At 47.4% G+C, this 22,419-nt stretch overlaps 1 protein-coding gene across 3 annotated transcripts; it reads left to right on the top strand.

The window, feature by feature from the left end:
- The first annotated feature begins 917 nt into the window (after positions 1-917).
- LOC134969742 (uncharacterized) lies at positions 918-22,200 on the top strand. 3 transcript variants are annotated; one of them, XM_063945894.1, is made up of 5 exons: positions 918-1,137; positions 2,164-2,579; positions 18,690-19,082; positions 20,343-20,441; positions 21,056-22,200. In XM_063945894.1, exons 2-4 carry the CDS (start codon positions 2,168-2,170, stop codon positions 20,402-20,404), a joined length of 867 nt encoding a protein of 288 aa, XP_063801964.1. In that variant the 5' UTR covers positions 918-1,137; positions 2,164-2,167; the 3' UTR covers positions 20,405-20,441; positions 21,056-22,200. The 3 variants fall into 3 exon arrangements, with proteins under 3 accessions (XP_063801964.1, XP_063801962.1, XP_063801963.1); XM_063945892.1 differs by lacking the exon at positions 21,056-22,200 and having other exon boundaries at positions 919-1,137; positions 20,343-20,848; XM_063945893.1 differs by lacking the exon at positions 21,056-22,200 and having other exon boundaries at positions 927-1,027; positions 20,343-20,848.
- Positions 22,201-22,419: the final 219 nt, after the last annotated feature.

Raw genomic sequence — 22,419 nt, 5'->3', positions numbered from 1 at the left:
CACCAGAATCTAAATTCTTTCTTAAAGTGCCCATGTCTCCTGCGGAGCCCGTCTATTCCCCATGGTCCTTACGGAGTCCCCAGCATCCACTAGGACGTTTGAGAGAAAAATAAAATCCTATTTTCAGAGTTTTGGCTGCATTCCCATATGTACCAAGCACCAGAAGCTTGTACCTGGTGAGTAACGCCATCTTTAGATGGCATTACCCGATAGAAGCCAATAGTTATACCCAATAGTTAACCAACAGAGCTATCCTTTTCTAGGTATATACTGGAGTTATAAATGCCGGTATGTACCCGGTAAGTTGCAGGATGTATTGTGGCTGTTATACGTAGTACATCCTTCTTTTATTGATAGGTTTATCCATTGATGATGAAATCATTGATGATAGATTTTATCCCATCATCCTGATAGCTTTCATGTTTTACGATAAAACGTTCAGGACAACGTGTGCGCAGATGAAAAGAGCCGCGAGGGCAAACAATCGAGGGTGCGTAACCATCTCACCTACGCTGTATGCTGAATGTCTGCCCCCTTTTCAGCTCAGGGGCTCCTCTCTCACTGTCCTGGCTGATGCCATTCATAGCCCCCAGGTGCCAGTTCACTAACAGCATGGCACTGCGTGTTACATACAAAGATCTGTTGTTGTTGTTGGTAATGCACATGATTATAAGGGGTTAACTAAGAGCAGACCTTACTGGTATGAGGAAACACTCTGATTTTATACTACAGAAAATTCCTGCCAACTACCCTGCCCTATATTTGTTTTTCTGCAATCCTATTTATACTTCTAGCACTTTTGAGTGATGTATATAGAAAGTGAAAGTTCCAACACACTCATACCTGGTGCAGATCAGGTTCCGTACAAATGGATGGAGGAGATACGCCGCTGGGGGAGGAGACATGCTGATTACACACAGTTAGGGGAGGAGACATGCAAACCACAGACAACTGTCACATATCTGCTTTGAGACTGAGTATATCTCTTGTCAGAGGCACCTGTATAGAAAGTGAGCTGGAGTTCCAGGTACTGGTGGATGCAGGGAGAAAGAAGGATATAGATATCACATTTGCAGTTATTTGCAATAGCAAGAAAAAAGGATTATATTCTGCAACAAACTAGCAATCTGCATTAAGGTGAGTTCACCAAATATTAGTTTAGGGCCTGGGTTACATCGGGGAGAGAGCAGTAGTATACAGTGCCAGACTGGGGCAAAAAGGGCCCACCGCGGGAATGCTTTGGTAGGGGCTCATGCTTAGAGGTGTGGCCAGCCACCACAGAGGTTTGGCTAACCATTGGAGAGTGCATGGTCTTGGCCCCTTGATATATATATATATATATCTACAAACATCTACAAATATATAAGGGGACAATACACAGATCTTGCGCAGGACCTGTTTTTGGTTAGATCAACACAGAGAACTCGTGGACACTCGCTCAGGTTAGAGGAGAGGAGATTCCGCACAATACGGCGTAAAGGCTTTTTCACGGTAAGGACGATACGTGTTTGGAATTCTCTGCCTGAGGGGGTTGTAATGGCCGACTCAGTCAACACCTTTAAGAATGGATTAGATAAATTCCTAATGGATAAGGATATCCAGGGTTATGGTGCATAGTCACGCACTATAGTTATTATAAAAAAGAGGGGTAAAACGTAACAGCAGACATCAGCATCAGTCAAAATTTTATACCAAATAATCCTGCATAGGAGACCACTAATAAGTTGAACTCGATGGACAAATTGTCTTTTTTCAACCTTAGATACTATGTTACTATATATATAGCAAATACGTTTGCATTTATATAGAAAGCTATGGGGTACGCAAATGCCAGCAGGAATGGAGGGACAGCAGCAGGTATACACACTGTGATCCCTCTGTTATACACTGCAGAGATACTTAATGTTTGCGGCTAACTCCCGAAAACATAGGCCCCTAGTGCGGCATCCACCCCATATCTTATAATTATACAAATTTATGCCGTTTTAATTAAAGGAATAGAAAAAATGTCCCGGCTTGAGGTTTCCAGTATCTAAATATAAATGTAATTTAAGGAGTAAAAAAATAAAATTGCTAGGCTGCATTAAAGCCGTTACAAACAGGGGCAGAAGAAACAAATATTTCCAGCTGGTTCACTTCTGTGTGTCTCTCTAATACCTCTAGGAATATGGACGTTTTACAAACCATCATTAGCATAGCAGCAAACATCTACACGCAGTGCGACAGTGCCGAGACCAACAAGAAGCTCTGTGGTCTCCTGCAGCACAGGATAGAGCACCTCAAGTTGTCAATAGAGGACCTGGTAACCTACCCAGAAAAATCTAAAAAGCTGAAGAGAATTTTGCTAGGATTGCTGTTTGCCCTGAAAAATGCTGAACGCTGGGTGAATAGATACTCCAGAAGCCCATGGTGGAGAAGGCTTATAGAGGCCAAGAAAGGACAGACAAGGTTTCATCTGATCAATGCCCAGCTGAGCCATACAACAGAGGCTTTACAACTTCAAATGGGTGTGGAGCAGTATGCAGGGTTCCCTAAGAGAGAAACTGGAGAGGATTTAGCCACACAGAGATCAAGAGCAGGTAAGTCTGCAACAGGTAGGCTCCATTGCCATCAGATGTGTGTTGGGGGTGGGGTGAGTGGGGGTTCCCAGACTGTATTGGGTTACTTTTAGTAACCACCATTACTAACATCACCTATAGGTGCCACTTCATGGACCAGCCACTCACCGACAAGCTGACACGGTACTCCTAACTGAGGTGAGTAGTGTTAGGGTTCAAGGGCCACCTCTTGGTCTGAATGTCAACTACTTCGATCATCAGAAATAATGAGACAACACATAGGAGATATGTATAAGCTCAGCAGATCATTTCTGATTTGCCGTGTTGGTCTAGGAGCATTTATTTATACACAAATGACCAAAGGAATAAAGGCATGACAGTGTGTTAGCCAATCAAAGTACAGCATGTACAGAGATAAACAATTCTTTAATTAAACTAATTATAGCATTCCTGAACATATTTTATCACTTCTTGCTCATCAATTTAATCAAGAAGGCCTCCTTCTTATTGCCATTTAGACATTAATCTTAAAGGCCTTCTTTTCATCGTCACCTGGACATTTCAAAGCATACTCCTTTATTGTTCTCATTACGCAATTAAAGTTTTATCTTCAGCTGGAGAAATCATACTTCTTTTAACAAAACAGTTTCTCACAAAATATCTTTGTAATTCATTTAAGGAAATCACATATATATTAGCTGGTTATGTTCATTGCTTATAGCAATGAACATTCTAAATCAATACCAAATTATAAAACTTAGAATCACATAACTACTTATTGGGTTGAAACTTATTATATAGCATTATACATACTTTTAGCCATTAATACAAAGCTTACTATTTATTATAAAGATGATTTTATATTTCTAATTGGTCTAATTTCTTCAAAACTCTTGAAGGTCCTTTTTCTGGGCATCTTGCCAATATCTGGGAATCTTGCCAAAAATACTAACTAGCAACTCATTTAATCTACAGGTGTATTTTTAATTGTTCAAAGATACATGAAAAAATGCAAAACCAATTAAATATAAGACATTACTTGTGAATTATTTGCTGACAATTATTTTCTACTGCTGATCTAAAAAACCAAGCATAATAGCTGTTTGAAATAAACTTTAACAGAAGCCATACAAGATGGATTTTCATTTACTAATATTTAACCCCATCAGTAGCTACCTCTTCCACCAGGCCTCCAGCTGGGTACACATGAAGCGACGGGCAATCATTCTGATATCGGAACAAATGCCCACCAGCCTGAATTGGAACCATGTTAATGAAGGCCAGAACGATCATGTTCCCAACCTTCATTAGCATACTACAGGATGCTAGCGATATCGTCAGGTTTGATGTGCAGCACATGTTAGCGATATGCCATTCCGATTGGGGCGATATTACTCCAGTGTGTACCCAGCTGTAGAAACTGCTTGTTACTGTTGTGTGTGCTCTTCCCTGCTTACGCTGGCTAGATACACCTGACCGCTTACTTTGTGCAGTATATGACATTGTTTACTTGAGATGCTGACCCCAACACAGGGCAGGTTATGTTAGATCTTATCTGTAGAACACGGCAGGAATCTTGGTAATATGATTGTTGTTGCTCAGAAATAATTGCGGCTGCCGGCGGGAATGGAGGGATCCCAGCAGGTATCGGAGATATCTACTGCAGTCCCTCCTACATACATTCAGGGGATAAATAGGGTGGTATTCAATTTGCATTTTCGCTGTAAAAAGATGCGAAATTACAGTAAATTGCAGTAAATTCGCAAAAAAATGGCACTTTAAAAAAAAAAATTTAGGACGAATGGGGATTCGCCCTATTTAATAGCAGGGACATTTCTTCGTCTAGGTGAAAAATTCAGCATGAGTGAAAAACATGTGGATCAGTGAATCCACTAGTTTTCTCACCTGCGCTGGTGAAAAATCGGGCCGTTTTTGCCAATGTTGAGGCATTTTTCGCCAATGGCTTTTTTTTTGTGTGAATAGGCATTGTCAAAAATGCCTTAAAAAACAGGCGAAAACAGGCAGCAATTCAATACACGGGGAGGGGGAATTCAACAGCTCCAAAATGAATGCAGCTAATTGAATACCCCCTTAGGGCCACATACTGTATATCCACATCCACATACAGTATGATGATGCGGATGACAGGTAATAATATTGGCTCTCATTCCAAGTTGTTCGCTTGCTAGCTGTTTTTAACAGCAGTGCAAACGCTAAGCCGCCGCCCTCTGGGAGTGTATCTCAGCTTAGCAGAAGTGCGAACGAAAGATTAGCAGAATTGCGCGCAAATATTTTCCAGCAGTTTCTGAGTAGCTCCAGACCTACTCCTAGATTGCGATCACTTCAGTCCGTTTAGTTCCTGGTTTGACGTCACAAACACGCCCTGCGTTTGGCCAGCCACTCCCCCGTTTCTCCTGCCACTCCTGCGTTTTAGCCTTACACGCCTGCGTTTTTTAGCACACTCCTGGAAAACGCTCAGTTTCCGCCCAGAAACACCCACTTCCTGTCAATCACTCACCGATCAGCAGAGCGACTGAAAAGCGTCGCTCGGCCCTGTGTAAAATTGCTTAGTTTTGTGTCAAAATACTTAGTGCATGCGCCCTGCGGCCCATACGCATGCGCAGAATCGCCCTTTTTTAGCCTGATCACTATTCTGTTAAAAACGGCAGCGAGCGAACAACTCGGAATGACCACCATTGTGCAAACTCACAATGCTATAATTGAGTACATCGCATTGATGTATCAACCATCGCATGCAGGAACAGCGCTTGTGAGAAAGCTCTGTCCTAGCGAACGCCCTCCGCAGCATTATCGGGGTATTTTTTGCAAAAAAATACTCCGATGTCCTGCTGCACATGCGCCGCCATCCATCGCTACTGCCGGGTACCCCCCCGCACTGCACCGAGACCCCCCATCACCAGTAATTATACTTACCTTATCCAGGAGCAGGTGACCGCTGCTTCCAGGAGGCTGCCAGGTACCCCCCGTGCTGTAAAGTGAGCTATCACTTTACTGCAAAGGGGTCACATCACAGCAGCAGGAGGTCCGGAGCACCGATCACCGATTCCTGGATGGGTGGATATGAGGGAAGGGGGGGGGGTTTAAGGTTTTTTTTTTTTCTAAGGTGATCAGCTTATGTGTCCATCAGACACACATAACTGATCACACTGCCGGGTCGCCGCACAGCTTTCTCTGCCGGGGAGCAGAGAAAGCTGTGCAGAGGTATTCGCATCGCAGTGCTACCCTGAAGCTGGGGTAATTATCACAGGGCTCACTGCGGTATTTTTTTTTTAAAAATTATACGTTTGGACAGATAGCATTTCCCATTATAAGTATGTGAAATGCGATGTGAGTTAGTAAAAAAAATGCGGATTAAATGGTTTGGAGCAGTTTTTCAGTTTGATAGACAAAAAAAAAGCTTTAATAATCAGCCCCTTAATATTTGCGTTTAACCCCAGTAAATGTGTTTTTTCAGAGGTTAGATGTAATAATTAAGTATCCCCTGAATGTATGTAGGAGGGACCGCAGTAGATCCCTCCATTCCCACCGGCAGCCGCTTCGCCCATAGGTTTCTATGCGGGATGCGATGCTGCCTGACTTGCCGATATCGGGAATGCAAAAACGGGTGTTTCGGGGGAACAAGCAGCAATTATTTGTTTGATAAATGGGCCCCTATCCCCTTATACTCGATGTCACACATAATGGTGGCAGGGGTTATTCCAAGCCATTAACAAGTCTGAGAGTTTGAAATTATCTTATCTATCATTAGGATGGGTTATTCACATGTTCTTAATTACAGGGATTTAGGGGCCAGGGCACCTCCCAATAAATAGGCTAATATTAGGTGTTGTCCATGATGATAATTAACAGATAGATGACAACACCCCAGAGTCAGGAGGCCTAGGGACCCCCAGTGGTGGAAAAACATATTTCACAAGAGCATAACACGTTGGGCGCGTGTGCACAGCACATGTTCACCACTGCTAAGCAGAGCAGTGAGTGACAAGGGCTTCCCAACATCCCCCCTCCACCGCGGCCCTTGGTGGGACAGCAGGACAGTGCTCAGTAAACAAGACTGTCCCATGAAAATCGGGACAGTTGGGAGGTATGCTAGTGCTCGCAGCCTGCTGCCCTTTTAGCAAGAGAGGAGGGGACCTGGACAGAGACTGTATATGGGTCCCCTCTATTTATTTATTTATTATTTATTTATTTATTTAGTTTCTTATATAGCGCAGCATATTCCATTGCGCTTTACAATTAGAGCAACAGTAATAGAACAAAACTGGGTAAAAACAGACATAGAGGTAGGAGGGCCCTGCTCGCAAGCTTACTTCTGATATATACAGTAGCATAATCAATTGTAGTGCAGGATGCCGTTCACAACTTGTGCAAGAAACACTTTCTAAATGTATAATACCAGCCGTAATTGCTAAACTATACGGCTTCTAATTTACCAGCTTATCTGGGTGAATAAAACAGGTTGTTACTGTGATCACGAAAACTAATAACAATCACCAAGCAGTAAGATGTGCTCTATAGTTGAGATTTCTAATGATATCTCTGGTAACTGAATACTGCCATGCAGTGGCAGAACTAGCGAGCGGTGGGCCCAGGTGCGACAAAAAGCTTTGCCCCCCCCCCCCCCTCATCCTGTCTAAGTCCACCCCCTCAACCCTGGAGAGGATCTGGTGAGGGGGACCAGCTCAGGGCCAGGGAAATGGATCCCTAGCAACAGTGCCGTAACAAGATATTTTAGCGCTGAGGGGAAGAAAGAGCATCGGAGCCCCCCCCCCTATGCAAAACAGGGGCAGTGCGCACCGTAGGCGCACGCAAAAAATATGGGGGCGTGGCTTCATGGGGAGGGGGTGTGGCCACAAAATAATACCACTTCATATAACGGTGCACAGTAGTCTCCATTATTCAAATTACGCCGCACAGTAGCACCACTACACCAGGTAGAGCCCCTTTTACACCTTACGGCGGACAGATTCCTCATTTTACACATTACGGCAGACAGTGTCCCCTTTTTTACACATTACAGCAGACAGCATCCCCTTTTTTACACATTACGGCACACAGCGTCCCCTTTTTACACATTGCGGCAGACAGCGTCCCCCTTTTTACACATTACAGCAGACAGTCCCCCTTTTTACACATTAAGGCAGACAGCATCCCCTTTTTACACATTACGGCAGACAGCGTCCCCCTTTTTACACATTATGGCAGACCGCGTCCCCCTTTTTACACATTACGGCAGACAGTGTCCCCTTTTTTACACATTACGGCAGACAGCGTCCCCTTTTACACATTACGGCAGACAGCATCCCCCTTTTTACACATTATGGCAGACCGCGTCCCCCTTTTTACACATTACGGCAGACAGCGCCCCCTTTTTACACATTAAGGCAGACAGACAGAATAGATAGATATTCTGGTAGATAATTGGTGGAGGCGCTGCTGCAGCTGTCCCTCTCCTTTCACATAGGCTGCCCGCCACTGCTGGAGTACAGCCTATGTGGAAGGAGAAGGACAGCAGCAGCCAGGGCAGTGGAGAGCCTGACTGGGCCCAGGTACTTTTCAGGGGGCATTGCCTAATTACAGGAGGTATGGTCATGCATCCTTAGAAAAATACCTAAAAAATTGTAGTTTTGCAGCCACCATGGCCACACTCCGTGTAAAAGAATAGAGATCGGATACCTTGAAAACTGCGCAAAAGCACTCAGGCAGCCCTATGGTATTTATATATGGCCACACTCGAGCCCAGCACACAGCAGCGTGTGCTGGGCTGAGAAGAAAAGCTGCAGCTGCTGCCAGTTAAGCGGGAGGAAGCTCGGGGGCAGAGCCGTCTTTTCGTATGGGCTCAATGGGCTCTTGCCCAAGGGCCCCTGGAGTAAAAGGGCCCTAGGCTGATAGCTGAGGGTCCCCTCTTTCCAGGGGTACCAGATATTTGAAAATCGGCCCTGGGGAACCGGAGATATCCGACTTCAAAGCAGTGGTCCCCATCCAAGCCTGTTAATTGTTCTTCCCAGCCAGATATCTCGAGTTCTGACTGACTTGGCATTTTTCTGAGGGTATACTCCAAACGCTGGGACTCTCCCCTTTCAGTGGACACTAGCAGCTTGTCTCTACTATGCCCAGAACCAGAGATATCAGCTTTCCAGCAGCTGGTCCCTGCTCCAGCTCCACACGCCTAATATGCTGTTTTATATATTTGTTGGTGGATTGCTCTGGCTCCTGAAGTCTGATCCCCAAGTCCCCAGAACCTCCTGAAAGGTGGGACTCTCTAGTTTTTTTTATCCAATTAAATCTAAGAAATCTATTTCCAAAAACTGGAGATATCTGCGGTAAAGCAAGCTGCCCTGACCCTCGGAAAATGATGAATATTAAGCCCACTCCACTATCGACCCCTCCTCTGTGTAGTAAACACCCCCTACCACCCTGGAAGTCATGTACCAGGGCCCCTTCATTCAGCACAATGTCCCATTCTACAGTTTAGTGTTCTCCTTCCCGCCCCATCTGTGCAGTAATGGAGTAATTAGCAGAAATTATTTCTCCAGGCCCTACATGCTGAGCGAAAGATAGAACCCCCCTACCCCCGGAGGGACATCAAAGCTTCCGCTGATAGCACCCCCCACCCCTACCACTGATGGGTGGGTAGGGGCCCCAGTACATTGCTGTGCCCAGGGGCCTACACTGCTGTTAAGACAGCTCTGCTCGGGGGCCCCCACTGGGCCCCTCCATCAGACCTGGGGCCTGGTAATTTGTACCCTCCCCCCCCTCTCGGCACCACTGGCAGCAACAGCGCCTCCACCAATTACAGTGCGCTGCTGCGGCTCCCTCCTCTACCTCTCTCCTCCTCCTTCCCCCCATGGCCGCTGCATCCCTGCTGCTCCTCTCCTCGGCGGGCGGCGGTGGCCCGCAGCACACAGCGGCATGTAAAGAGTCAGTTTGACTCATTACATGCCGCTGGCTTTGGACCCCTTGACAGTGGCAGGCCCCAGTGCAAGGCACCGCTTGCACTGGCGGTAGTTCCGCCACTGCTTCTATGGGAAGCATCTCTCTATGAATATTGGTGTCCACAGTTACAGAGTTGTAGGATCATTGTCTAAGTCAACATCAGGTAAAGCCGTACTGCTGTACTTACAACATGATGGATGCCCCTTGCATCTTCTTAAAATTTTCCTGCAAATGTATGATTTCTAGAAAACTGTGGTTAGATCCCTTAATAGTCCATGTGCTTATTATTCCTTAAACTGGGCATACAGTCATAGCCAGTTGAAGGTGGGAGCGCAGGGCATACTGTACCCTGGGTCCCCCTCTGTCAGGGTGCCACCTGGTCGAAACACATTGATATCACTAGCTCTCCCTCTTGTGCAGCAGCAGAACCAGGCAGCCAGAATGTGAGGACAGTATGCAGTGCAGGCAGAGACACAGGAATATCAGATTTCATGAGCTACCAACCAAGCTTCCTGGCCAGAGGAGCGATAGGAGGGGGAGAGAGCTATATTTTTCTATTTGTATTTTTTAAGGTTGTTTAAAATGGTCTTTGTTCCAGGGATGTGCAGTCAGGGGAGGCAGGGGAGGTAGGAGGCAGTGCCTCCCCTGACATTAATGATTAAAATAATATAAAGAAGATACTTATGACACATATTCTGTGTCATAAGTATCTGCTTTATAGTAATCTAATCATTATCCCTGTCTAAATGTGTTTGGGAGGCACCGATCGTGGTGCCTCCCGTTGTGAATGGGTAAAGGTGTGGGAGCGAGGGGCGGGCGCAGGCGGGGCCTAGCAATGGACATTAAAAGCCCATTGAAAATACATGGGAAAGCAGAACCATTAGAGGTGCCGCTTTCATACAGGGACGTGCTTTCAACTCATGAAAGCATGCCCCTGTGAGTGAGGCCACAGTGCTTGGCCAGCGGATTCGTCGCTGGATCCGCTGTCAATCACTGTGTGGGTGCGGCTGAGGTGCGGGCGTCAGTGGCGGCGGACGTGCGGGCGGGTGGCGGGAGGTGGTGAGAGTATTAGCGGCAGGCCATTCTGCAGAGTTTGGCAGCGGAGCGGTACCAATTTCAAAAATGGCGCCTCAGCATCATTTTTTACATTCAAGATGGCCACCGTGAGCCAATCACGGCTCACTGTGTCATCACCCCGCCCCCTCCGGTTGACTAATATAAGTCAGCTCGAGGCAGCGGCGCGTCAGTCCGATGGCGGAGGAGGAGCAGAGAAATGCTCCTGAAGACAGAAGACGCCGGAAGGCGGCGGCTATGCAAAAGAGCTTAAAGGCCGCTGCACCCCCAGGTGAAGACGCCAGAAGCCCTGGGAAGGCCGCCCCCAGGTGAAGACCCTGACTAATAAACTTTTTTTTTTAAAGATAGTGTGGTGTTTTTAGTTTAATATTTTCTTTACAGGTGGACTACAGGTGCCAGCGGGCCCTTTATGTCCGGGCATGCTGGCACTTGTGGTTCTCCAAGTGCCAGCATGCTGGGGCAGGCTTACTGGGACCTGTAGACCACCTGTAAAGAACAATATTAACAATTAACCCCGCACCCACCGCCACCAGGGGTGCGGGGCATAGCACTGGGCTATCAGCCCAGTGCTGGTTATTGCTCTTTCTGCAAGGTACACTGGGCTTCACAAGGAATGGACAATGGGGTGTAGAGTAGGATCTGGAGCCGAGGCACCAACAGGCTCAAAGCTTTGACTGTTCCCAGAATGCATAGCGCCGCCTCCTATATCACCCCGCCTCCCTGCACAGGATCTCAGTTTTCAGTTAACCAGTCCAATGCAGTAGCAGGAAAAGAGACGACAACAGTTAGTAGCCACAACACCGCATTCTCACGACAGGAGACGTGTCAGCGGCTAATACCATACCAACACAAAGAAGCTAAGTGCGTCAGCCTTGTGGAGCCCAGTGTACCTCGCAGAAAGAGTTTTAACAAGGGTAAGTTCTTACCATAAAACTCATTTTCTGCTGTGGGGTACATTGTGCTCCACAAGGAATGGACAATGGAGATGTCCTAAAGCAGTTCCTTATGGGAGGGGACGCACTGTAGCGGGCACAAAACCCGGCATCCAAAGGAAGCATCCTGGGAAGCGGCAGTATCGAAGGCATAGAACCTTATGAACGTGTTCACAGAGGACCATGTAGCTGCCTTGCACAATTGTTCAAGGGTCGCACCACGTTGGGCCGCCCAAGAAGGTCCAACAGACCGAGTAGAATGGGCCTTAATGTGATCAGGAGCAGAGAGACCAGCCTTCACATAAGGATGTGCAATCACCATTCTAATCCATCTGGGCAAAGTTTGCTTGTGAGCAGGCCAGCCACGTTTGTGAAACCCAAACACAACAAAAAGAATCAGATTTCCTAATAGGAGCAGTTCTCTTCACATAGATATGGAGAGCCCGTACCACATCCAAAGACCGCTCTTTGGGAGACAGATCAGGAGAAACAAGTGCCGGAACTACAATCTCCTGATTAAGGTGGAACGAAGAAATCACCTTAGGCAGATAGCCGGGACGAGTCCTAAGAACCGCCCGGTCACAGTGAAATATCAGATATGGGGAACTACAGGACAAGGCACCCAAATCCGACACACGTCTAGCTGAAGCAATAGCCAGCAGAAACACCACCTTAAGGGAAAGCCACTTAAGGTCAGCTGAACCAAGAAGTTCAAACGGAGACTCTTGTAACGCCTCCAAAACTACCGACAAGTCCCAAGGAGCCACAGGCGGGACATAGGGAGGTTGGATATGCAACATGCCCTGAGTAAAGGTATGCACATCAGGTAAGGTCGCAATTTTTCTCTGAAACCACACCGACAAGGCAGATATTTGAACCTTGAGGGAGGCCAGACGCAGGCCTAAGTCCAGGCCCTGCTGAAGAAAAGCCAACAACTTGGCTATACTAAACTTGGAAGCGTCATAATCGTTAGATGCGCACCAAACAAAGTAAGAATGCCAGACCCTATAGTAAATCCGAGCCGAAGCCGGTTTCCGGGCCCGCAACATAGTTTGAATGACCGCCTCAGAAAACCCTTTAGCCCTTAAGACGGAAGCTTCAAGAGCCACGCTGTCAAAGACAGCCGGGCTAGGTCCTGGTAGACACAGGGGCCCTGAACAAGGAGGTCTGGGCGTTGTGGAAGTAGAATTGGACGCTCTGACAATAGGCCTTGCAGGTCTGAGAACCAGTGCCGTCTGGGCCACGCTGGAACTATGAGAAGCAGAATTCCTTTTTCTTGCTTGAACTTCCGAATTACCCTGGGCAGGAGTGACACCGGAGGGAACACATACGGCAGCCGAAACCTCCACGGTACCGCCAGCGCATCCACAAATGCTGCTTGAGGATCCCTTGTCCTTGCTCCGAAGACCGGAACCTTGTGATTGTGTCGAGACGCCATCAGATCTACGTCTGGAAGGCCCCACCTTTCCACTAGGAGTTGAAACACTTCTGGATGGAGGCCCCACTCGCCGGCATGCACGTCCTGATGACTGAGAAAGTCTGCTTCCCAATTCAGGACTCCCGGAATGAATATTGCCAATATGGCCGGTAGATGGCGTTCTGCCCACTGTAGAATCCGTGAGACTTCCTTCATTGCTAGGCGGCTTCGAGTGCCGCCCTGATGATTTATGTAAGGCACTGTGGTGGCGTTGTCCGACTGTACTTGAACAAGACGGTTCTGAATTAAATGCTGGGCTAGGTTCAAGGCATTGAAGACCGCCCGCAACTCCAGAATATTGATCGAGGAGGGACTCCTCCTTGGTCCACTGCCCCTGAAGGGAGTGTTGCTCCAGCACCGTGCCCCAACCTCTTAGACTGGCATCTGTTGTCAACAGGACCCAGTCGGATATCCAGAACGGTCGGCCCCTGCACAGTTGTTGGTCCCGGAGCCACCAGAGCAACGACTGACGGACCTCCGGAGTCAATGAGATCATTTGAGACCTGATACGGTGAGGCAGGCCATCCCATTTGGCTAGTATCAGCCTCTGGAGAGGGCGAGAGTGAAATTGAGCGTACTCCACCATGTCGAATGCTGACACCATGAGGCCCAGCACCTGCATCGCCGAATGTATCGACACTTGCGGACGAGATAGGAAGCAACGAATCCTGTCATGAAGTTTCAGGACTTTCTCCTGAGACAGGAACAACCGCTGGTTGTGAATGTCCAATAGTGCTCCCAGATGCACCATGCTCTGAGCAGGGATCAGGGATGACTTCTTCCAGTTGATGAGCCACCCGTGGGCGTGCAGAAACCGGACCGTCACATCTAGATGACGCAGGAGAAGTTCTGGGGAATTTGCAAGGATTAACAAGTCGTCCAAATACGGCAGTATCCTGACCCCTTGACGGCGGAGTACCACCGTCATCACCGCCATGACTTTTGTAAAGACTCGCGGAGCCGTTGTTAAACCAAAAGGTAACGCCCAAAACTGGTAATGGCAGTTGCCAATCGCAAATCTCAGGTATTGCTGATGAGACACTGCTATAGGAATATGCAGGTAAGCATCCTGTATATCCAGGGAGACCATGAAGTCCCCAGGTTCCAAGGCCAGAACTATAGAGCGAAGGGTTTCCATCCAGAACTTGAAAACCTTCACAAACCTGTTCAGTTCCTTGAGGTTGAGAATGGGCTGGGAGGACCCATTCAGTTTCGGGACTAGAAACAGCGGAGAATAGTACCCCCGGCCCCTCTGCGCAAGAGGCACCTGTACTACGACTCCTGTATCCAGGAGGGTCTGTACCACCGAATGTAGAGTATTTGCCTTTGTCTTGTCCAACGGGACATCTGTCTGGCAAAATCGATGAGGGGGTCGGTTTTTGAAGGCTATGGCGTAACCTCGAGTGACGACTTCCCGTACCCAGGCATCTGAAGTGGTCTTCAACCATTCCTGGGTATACCATAGAAGCCGGCCCCCCAACATGGGATCCCCCAGAGGGAGGCCTGCCCCGTCATGCGGCAGGCTTATCTGTCTTGGAAGCTGGCTGACAGGCCGCCCAGGCTCTTTTGGGCTTAGGCTTACCAGGTTTGGAAGTGCGGGCCTGTTTGTTGTACGCCTGACCTTTTGCTTTACCTGAAGGACGAAAGGGGCGAAAGGAAGTACCTTTAGCCTTCGACACAGAAGGAGCCGTACTTGGCAGACAGGCAGTTTTGGCAGTAGCCAAGTCAGCCACAATCTTATTTAAATCCTCCCCAAACAGAATATCTCCCTTAAAAGGGAGTACCTCCACGGTTTTTCTAGAGTCCAGATCCACAGACCAGGATCTCAGCCACAATATCCGGCGAGCCAGGACTGACGTAGTAGAGGCCTTTGCTGCCAGGATACCGGCATCAGAAGCCGCCTCTTTAATATAACGAGAAGCTGTGACAATATAAGACAAGCATTGTCTAGCATGGTCAGAGGAGATTTCAGCATCTAACTCCAAGGCCCATGCTTCAATGGCCTCTGCAGCCCAAGTAGCTGCAATAGTGGGCCTTTGTGCAGCACCCGTGAGGGTATAAATTGCTTTCAGACAACCCTCCACACGTTTATCCGTAGGCTCTTTTAGAGACGTGACGGTGGTGACCGGTAGAGCTGGGGAAACCACCATCCTAGCCACATGTGAGTCCACTGGAGGAGGCGTTTCCCAATTCTTAGACAGCTCCGGCACGAGGGGATAGCGAGCCAGCATCTTCTTTTGAGGCACAAACTTCGTACCCGGGTTTTCCCAGGGTTCCTGACGTATATCAATTAGATGGTCAGAGTGAGGTAAAACTTGTTTAATCACCTTCTGACGCTTGAACCTATCTGGTTTCTTAGGAGGAACGGATGGCTCAGGATCATCCGTAATCTGTAAAATTAATTTAATAGCCTCCAAAAGATCAGGAACATCCACATGTGAACCACCCTCCCCATCAGCCGTATCTGAGTCAGAACCTGTGGGGTCAGTGTAAGTGCCGTCTTCATCCGACGAGGTGTCAGTGACAGCAGTGGACTGTGAGGAGACAAGCGCTCGCTTAGAGGACCCCTTGGACGTAGGCGAGCGACGGTCAGACTTTTTAGTAGTCAGGGACTGGTTCAACTTCTTTATTTGAGCAGATAAATCGTCCGCCCACGGCGGGTTAGCTGCAGGGACCACAAACGGTTGTACCGGCATTGGGGGTCCCATAAGGGGTGTTAGTTTATGAACTAGCGTATGCAGAAGCGTGGAAAAAGCGGCCCACGGCGGGTCATTATTTGCCCCCGTTGCCACCGTCCCACTGGGGGGCAAGGAGCCCCCAGAACCAGAGCCCAAAGCTGCTATATTCTCCTCATAGGTATCTGCGGCTTCAGCAACACTGGCAGTGTGTTCAGCCCCAGAACCGTTACCGTCAGAAGCAGACATGATATAACTTGCAGTATCAGGTAACACAGTACAATAACGCAGTGTAGTCAGCACCAGCAGAGATAAAGGAGAGATATGGTGACTAAATCACAGAGAAAAATACGTAATACGGTATATCTTTGTAAAAATCCTATATTAGATAAAACCTGACGCACCAAACCGCCTCAGGTTATAGAATATAGGGATAGCAGGTTGAGTGAAAGACATGAAATGGACACCACTCAGCTATCAAATGCACACACAAATAGCCACAGTCTGTACAATGCAGAGGTTATTACTAACAATAATACTGCACTGGACTAGCTTACACAGCTATATAACAATAGATATAACACTACACAGTAAGAACTGGGGGGGTAATTCCAAGTTGATCGCAGCAGGATTTTTGATAGCAACTGGGCAAAACCATGTGCACTGCAGGGGAGGCAGATATAACATGTGCAGAGAGAGTTAGATTTGGGTGGGATGTGTTCAATCTGCAATCTAATTTGCAGTGTAAAAATAAAGCAGCCAGTATTTACCCTGCACAGAAACAATATAACCCACCCAAATCTAACTCTTTCTGCACATGTTATATCTGCCTCCCCTGCAGTTCACATGGTTTTGCCCAGTTGCTATCAAAAATCCTGCTGCGATCAACTTGGAATTACCCCCCTGGATGTATATCACAGGGTAATTGTACTAGGAAACCCTAAGTGCACTCTTTCTTAACTAACAGTGACTAAAAAAGGCAGGTAGAATACTTAAGTGTCATGTAAAGTCACAGCACTGACAACCAGGCAGCTTTACATAGGAGGATTTGCCCAAGCATTCCCAGGAACAGTGAGCTGAGGGATAATGGCTCCGCAGACACTGCCAGGGAGTGAGGGAGAGACAGATATGCAGCTCCAGGGCGGAAACATTTGCAGAAAATGGGCCCTGGGGCTGGGGGAGGGGCTTCAGGTCCAAGCTCTATCCCCCTGCTGGCAAAACCACCAGGTACTGCGGGCTCTAATAAAACGGTTTATAGAGAAAACCTGACCTGTCCCATGCCCTGGTGATCTAGTGGGATCGCCTGTACTGCCACAGTGTCCACCGCCTGCGTGCGCGGCCCGCCTCCCACTGATCGCCGGATCGCGATAAAGACCGGGTCCCGCAAGCGGGACCCACTTACCACCTCCTGAAGCGCGGCCACGCGATCCCGGAGAGCCCCCGTCGTGTGTGCCTGACAAGAAGAAAACCGGAGCCTCCTGCTGTAGTTACCCAGCAACCAGGGCTCGGGAGTGTACAGCGCCGCTGGGGAGAGCCGGATCTGCAGCCGTGAATGTCCACTGATATGTAACACTGCTGCTGCCCTTGAAGTCTTCACTTTTTTCCTCAGAAAAAAAGCTCTTCTTAGGGCTGCCTGGAGCAGCCCCTCTGTTAAGTGCCTGCTACTGCAGCACCAACTACAAAACTGAGATCCTATGCAGGGAGGCGGGGTGATATAGGAGGCGGCACTATGCATTCTGGGAACAGTCAAAGCTTTGAGCCTGTTGATGCCTCGGATCAAGATCCTACTCTACACCCCATTGTCCGTTCCTTGTGGAGCCCAGTGTACCCCGCAGCAGAAATACCTTTCTTATCAATTAAATAATTCAATACAAGTGACGCCAATCATATATTAAGAGGGAAGTCCAGGTACGGTAGAGAGCATTGTGTCCCTCCTGGAATGGGTCATGCAGGGAGGTACGCACAATGTAATATACACCCCATTCCCCCGGGACCCCTGTCTTAAGTGCGATATAACCTGTGACGAGCGCAGCCACCGAGCACGCAGCGTGGCGAGAGTAGCCATCATTTTTTAGATGATTATGTTTATTAAATAGCCCCCTAAAGCTGTTGTGCTGTCGCCGCAGCCACCTGGAAATGTACTGAGACCTCCATTCCTGCCAGCAGACGCATGTGCCATAGGTGCCAGATTTACGATTATCCGGAATGCGGAGCACTCCGGATATTGGGGGTCATTCTGAGTTGATCGCTAGCTGCCGTTGTTCGTGGCGTAGCGATCAGTGAAAAAAACGGCTAATCTGCGCATGCGTATGCACCGAAATGCGCACGCGCGTCGTACGGGTACAAAGTCCATTGTGGTTTTGCGCTGGTTCTAGCGACGATTCCAATCGCACAGCCGGCCGCAAGGAGATTGACAGGAAGAGGGCGTTTCTGGGTGTCAACTGACCGTTTTCTGGGAGTGCTTAGAAAAGTGCAGGCGTGGCAGAAAAAAGGCAGGCGTTCGCTGGGCGGGTGTGTGACGTCAAAAGCCGTCCCTCCGTCGTTAGAATCAACGCACACAAAGAGTGACTACAGGGCTACTCTTGTTTTGCACAAAACGATTTTGTAGGCGCTCTGCTGCACAAGCGTTGCTAAGCTAAAATACACTCCCCAGTGGGCGGCGACAAATGCGTTTGCACGGCTGCTAAAAACTGCTAGCGAGCGATCAACTTGGAATGACTCCCATTGACCCCCGCAGGTACCACCATCTGAACATGGTGGTAGCCAGTTGTAGCCTATGGCCTACACATTGGAGGTGTAGTTCAGGAGGGTTCACCCGGAAGCCTCCGCCAGCAATGGCCAAAGTGCACGCGCGGTCAGCGGGACTACACATGCGCAGGACCCCTGGCAGTGCGCAGAGCACATCGCAGGGATAGGCTCACCTCTGTATGCAGGAGGCAGGGAGGCCGCCGCAAGCACAGTGCGATATAATGGTGATTTGTCTAGTTCTCTGACTTCTCCTCTCACTTAAATTTAGGTCACAGAACAGGCACCGAAGTGATTAACGAGTTCATGGAGCAAATATGTGATTTCAGAAGATTCCTGTCCTCTATAGACAGCGCTGAACGTAGACGAGATCGTCTCAAGCAGGAGATCAGAAATGTGAAAGAAAACATCTTGGAGCTGATGGACTGGTCTCCCAATTCCAATAAATTGGAGGCGTTGATTGATGAAGGCTCATTAATGGAATACAGGGCCACAGAATACTCCCGAGGCTGCTGTCTCACAAGAATTATTAGTAGACGTGGAATGGCGAGAATGCTCAGTGACCAATGTCAGATAATCCACAATTTACTAACGATTATGGACAAGATATCGCAGAGAGAGGACCAGAACAGAAGTGTGATGCCCCCTGTACACACCAAAATATGTAAGTGGTCACTTATCTGCAATCAAATTGGTGGTCATTCCGAGTTGTTCGCTCTGTAATTTTCTTTGCATCGCAGCGATTTTCCGCTAATTGCGCATGCGCAATGTTCGCACTGCGACTGCACCAAGGAAATTTGCTAAGAAGTTTGGTATTTTACTCACGGCATTACAAGGTTTTTTCTTCGTTATGGAGATCGGAGTGTGATTGACAGGAAGTGGGTGTTTCTGGGCGGAAACTGGCCGTTTTATGGGAGTGTGTGAAAAAACGCTGCCGTTTCTGGGAAAAAACGCGGGAGTGGCTGAAGAAACGGGGGAGTGTCTGGGCGAACGCTGGGTGTGTTTGTGACGTCAAACCAGGAACGACAAGCACTGAACTGATCGCACTGGAAGAGTAAGTCTGGAGCTACTCAGAAACTGCACAGAGAAGTCTTTTCGCAATTATGCTAAGCTAAGATTCACTCCCAGTAGGCGGCTCCTTAGCGTGTGCAATGCTGCTAAAAGCAGCTTGCGAGCGAACAACTCGGAATGAGGGCCAATATCCGGAGATTGTGGCAGATATTTTTGGTTTGGGAAGATAGACTGGAAAATCGATTGTTCGTGTGTGTGGGCAAGATTTTCCCGAATTATCGTCGAAACGCCGACACGATCGTTCGTACACACTATGCAATAACTTTGGTCGTTACCATACCAATGCATTACTGCTGCCTCCATGTAAGCATCAGTAATTGCACCTCCGACCACATCTGAATCAGGCCCCAGGGTATCACTGACTGTAGTGCCACCACTGCCTGCAGCAATGGGCAGTAACACCAGTATAAAAGAACATAAATAAAACATAACCATCAGCACGTGCAGGGCCTGTGACTATGCCACATCGTTGTTGTGTGACTATGCCACATCGTTGCTGTGTGACTATGCCACATCGTTGCTGTGTGACTATGCCACATCGTTGCTGTGTGACTATGCCACATCGTTGCTGTGTGACTATGCCACATCGTTGCTGTGTGACTATGCCACATTGTTGTTGTGTGACTATGCCACATTGTTGTTGTGTGACTATGCCACATCCTTGTTGTGTGACTATGCCACATCGTTGTTGTGTGACTAAGCCACATCGTTGTTGTGTGACTAAGCCACATCGTTGTTGTGTGACTATGCCACATTGTTGTTGTGTGACTAAGCCACATCGTTGTTGTGTGTTACCAATCTGCCTTCAGCAATGTATAGTAATCTGTGATAAACCTACAATTTATTTATCCAGGGAATCGAGTACAAGCAATTTGGAGAAAAATTTTCAACAAACAAGAAAAGTATCGTCTTTGAGGAAGATGAATCCAGGAGCTCTTACATATGATCTGAGGTTACAGTAATTTCATTTCTTAACATATAATCAACGTGTACTGAGCCTCTTATAATGAGCCGGATGATGACATACAGTAATGAAGCAATGAAAAATCAACCAATGACTTTATACGCACTAATTAATAATAATGAATACGCCAAGTTGTGATTGTTACATTTAGCTATCTGCAGACTTGTCATATGGTGGTGCACATATGCTCTCATTTGTATGAGAGAAAGAGCCTGTTACTGTAGAACAAATCCGTGTGTGTGTGTGTGTGTGTGTGTGTGTGTGCGTGTGTGTGTGCGCGTGTGTGTGTGTGTGTGTGTGTGTGTGTGTGTGTGTGTGTGTAAAGGACAGCAAATCAACAAGACAATCATCAAATATTAATATAAAAGAAAAATAAATCTTGTTTTTATTAATAATCCTGAATCTGAATATAGTATCTTCCATTTTAAAATATATTAGTTTATCTCTTTAACGTGTCAAAGCTTTAGCAAAGTATTACATAGAACAAACAGAAATGTGAAGAAAATAAAACCATCCCCGAATGGCTTTACCTTTTTCAGACCCTTCCGGAGGTGTGTGTCCCCCCCCAATACAGTACAATAATCTCTCCTCTGTCTTAACAGGAATGGTAGACCCCCCCCATGGGGAACTGGAGATATCCGACTTGAAAGCAGTGGTCCCCATCCAAGCCTGTTAATTGCTCTTCCTAGCCAGATATTTTGGGTTCTGTCTGACTTAGAGTTTTTCTGAGGGAATAATCCAAAAGCTGTGACTCTCCCCTTTTGGTGGACACTGGCAGCTTGTCTCTACTATGCCGAGAGCCAGAGATATCAGACTGCAAGCAGATGGTCCCTGCTCCAGCCCCACATGCCTAATATACAGTTTTAGATTTTCATTGGTGAATTGCTCTGGTTCCTGATCTCTGATCCCCAAGTCCCCAAAACTTTCTAAAAGGTGGGACTCTCTAGTTTTTTATCCCATTCAAAGCTAAGAAATATATTTTCAGAAACTGGAGATATCTTCAGTCAAGCAAGCTGTCCTCCCACCAGAAAATTATAAATATTAAGCCCACTCCACTATCCACCCCTCCCCTACGTATTATAGTCCCCCTACCACCCTGGAAGTCATGTACCTTCTTCATTCAGCCCAAAGCCCCCTTCTACAGTTTAGCCCCATCTGTGCAGTAAAGGAGTAAATAGCAGAAATAACTGCTCCAGGTACAACATGCTGAGCGGAAGATAGAACACCCACTACCGCCCGCGGAACATCAAAGCTGCCGCTGATAGCACCCTCCACCCCTACAGCTGGAGGATAGGTAGGGGGCCCAGTGCATTGCTGTGCCCAGGGGCCTACACTGCTGTAAAGACGGCCCTACCCCTCCCCCTCTTCTAGTCTACCTCTGACACTTACATTTTTTTAGAAGTTACAGACTCTGTATCAATGCTCTATCACCTCTCCTCTCTACCCACTTATCCCTATATGGAACATTCCCGATTTCCCGCAAGGACTTTGAAGGGTTAAACATGCTATATGAATTGTTATGTGTTTGAATAGACACGTACGCACTCTCTACAAGATGCCTTTGTCTGTTCATATAATATAAGGCTTGTGTGTGTCTTATCTTCAAGGACAATTACATACTAGATCAAAACTGTTACTTCTGTGTGTTACTAAAATATCCCGCATGTAATGTCGTATGCTACTTCTATTTATCCAATCATATGCTTGCACATATTGTATACACCCATGTTTCTCTTCTATATAGTACGCTGTAATTTATTAAATAAACAGAGTGATTCTTAACTACATGGTGTCGTGTATTATCTGTAACGTTAAGGATTGCTCTCACTGACGTCAGTGGCCATCACATCGAGGTAATCAAAGAGAGGTAGGGATCCTTTCAGCTGGGGGCTCTATGTCCGGAATTCAGTGATCGTCCCTGAATGGTAAGAATAGAGAATTTATTGTCTATCTTTGCCATACAGGA

Source organism: Pseudophryne corroboree, chromosome 11 (genome assembly GCF_028390025.1).
Source record: "Pseudophryne corroboree isolate aPseCor3 chromosome 11, aPseCor3.hap2, whole genome shotgun sequence".
NCBI lineage: Eukaryota > Metazoa > Chordata > Amphibia > Anura > Myobatrachidae > Pseudophryne > Pseudophryne corroboree.
Note: the sequence above shows the minus strand (reverse complement) of the source record. Positions and strands in the feature narration are given on the sequence as shown.

What these genes read in the sequence shown, in the direction of transcription:
- LOC134969742 (XM_063945894.1), top strand. Translation starts at nt 2,168, where the DNA reads ATGGACGTTTTACAAACCATCATTAGCATAGCAGCAAACATCTACACG. An exon ending in CACACAGAGATCAAGAGCAG is followed by an intron (nt 2,580 to 18,689) that starts GTAAGTCTGCAA and finishes ACTTAAATTTAG; the next exon opens with GTCACAGAACAGGCACCGAA. An exon ending in CCCTGTACACACCAAAATAT is followed by an intron (nt 19,083 to 20,342) that starts GTAAGTGGTCAC and finishes TTATTTATCCAG; the next exon opens with GGAATCGAGTACAAGCAATT.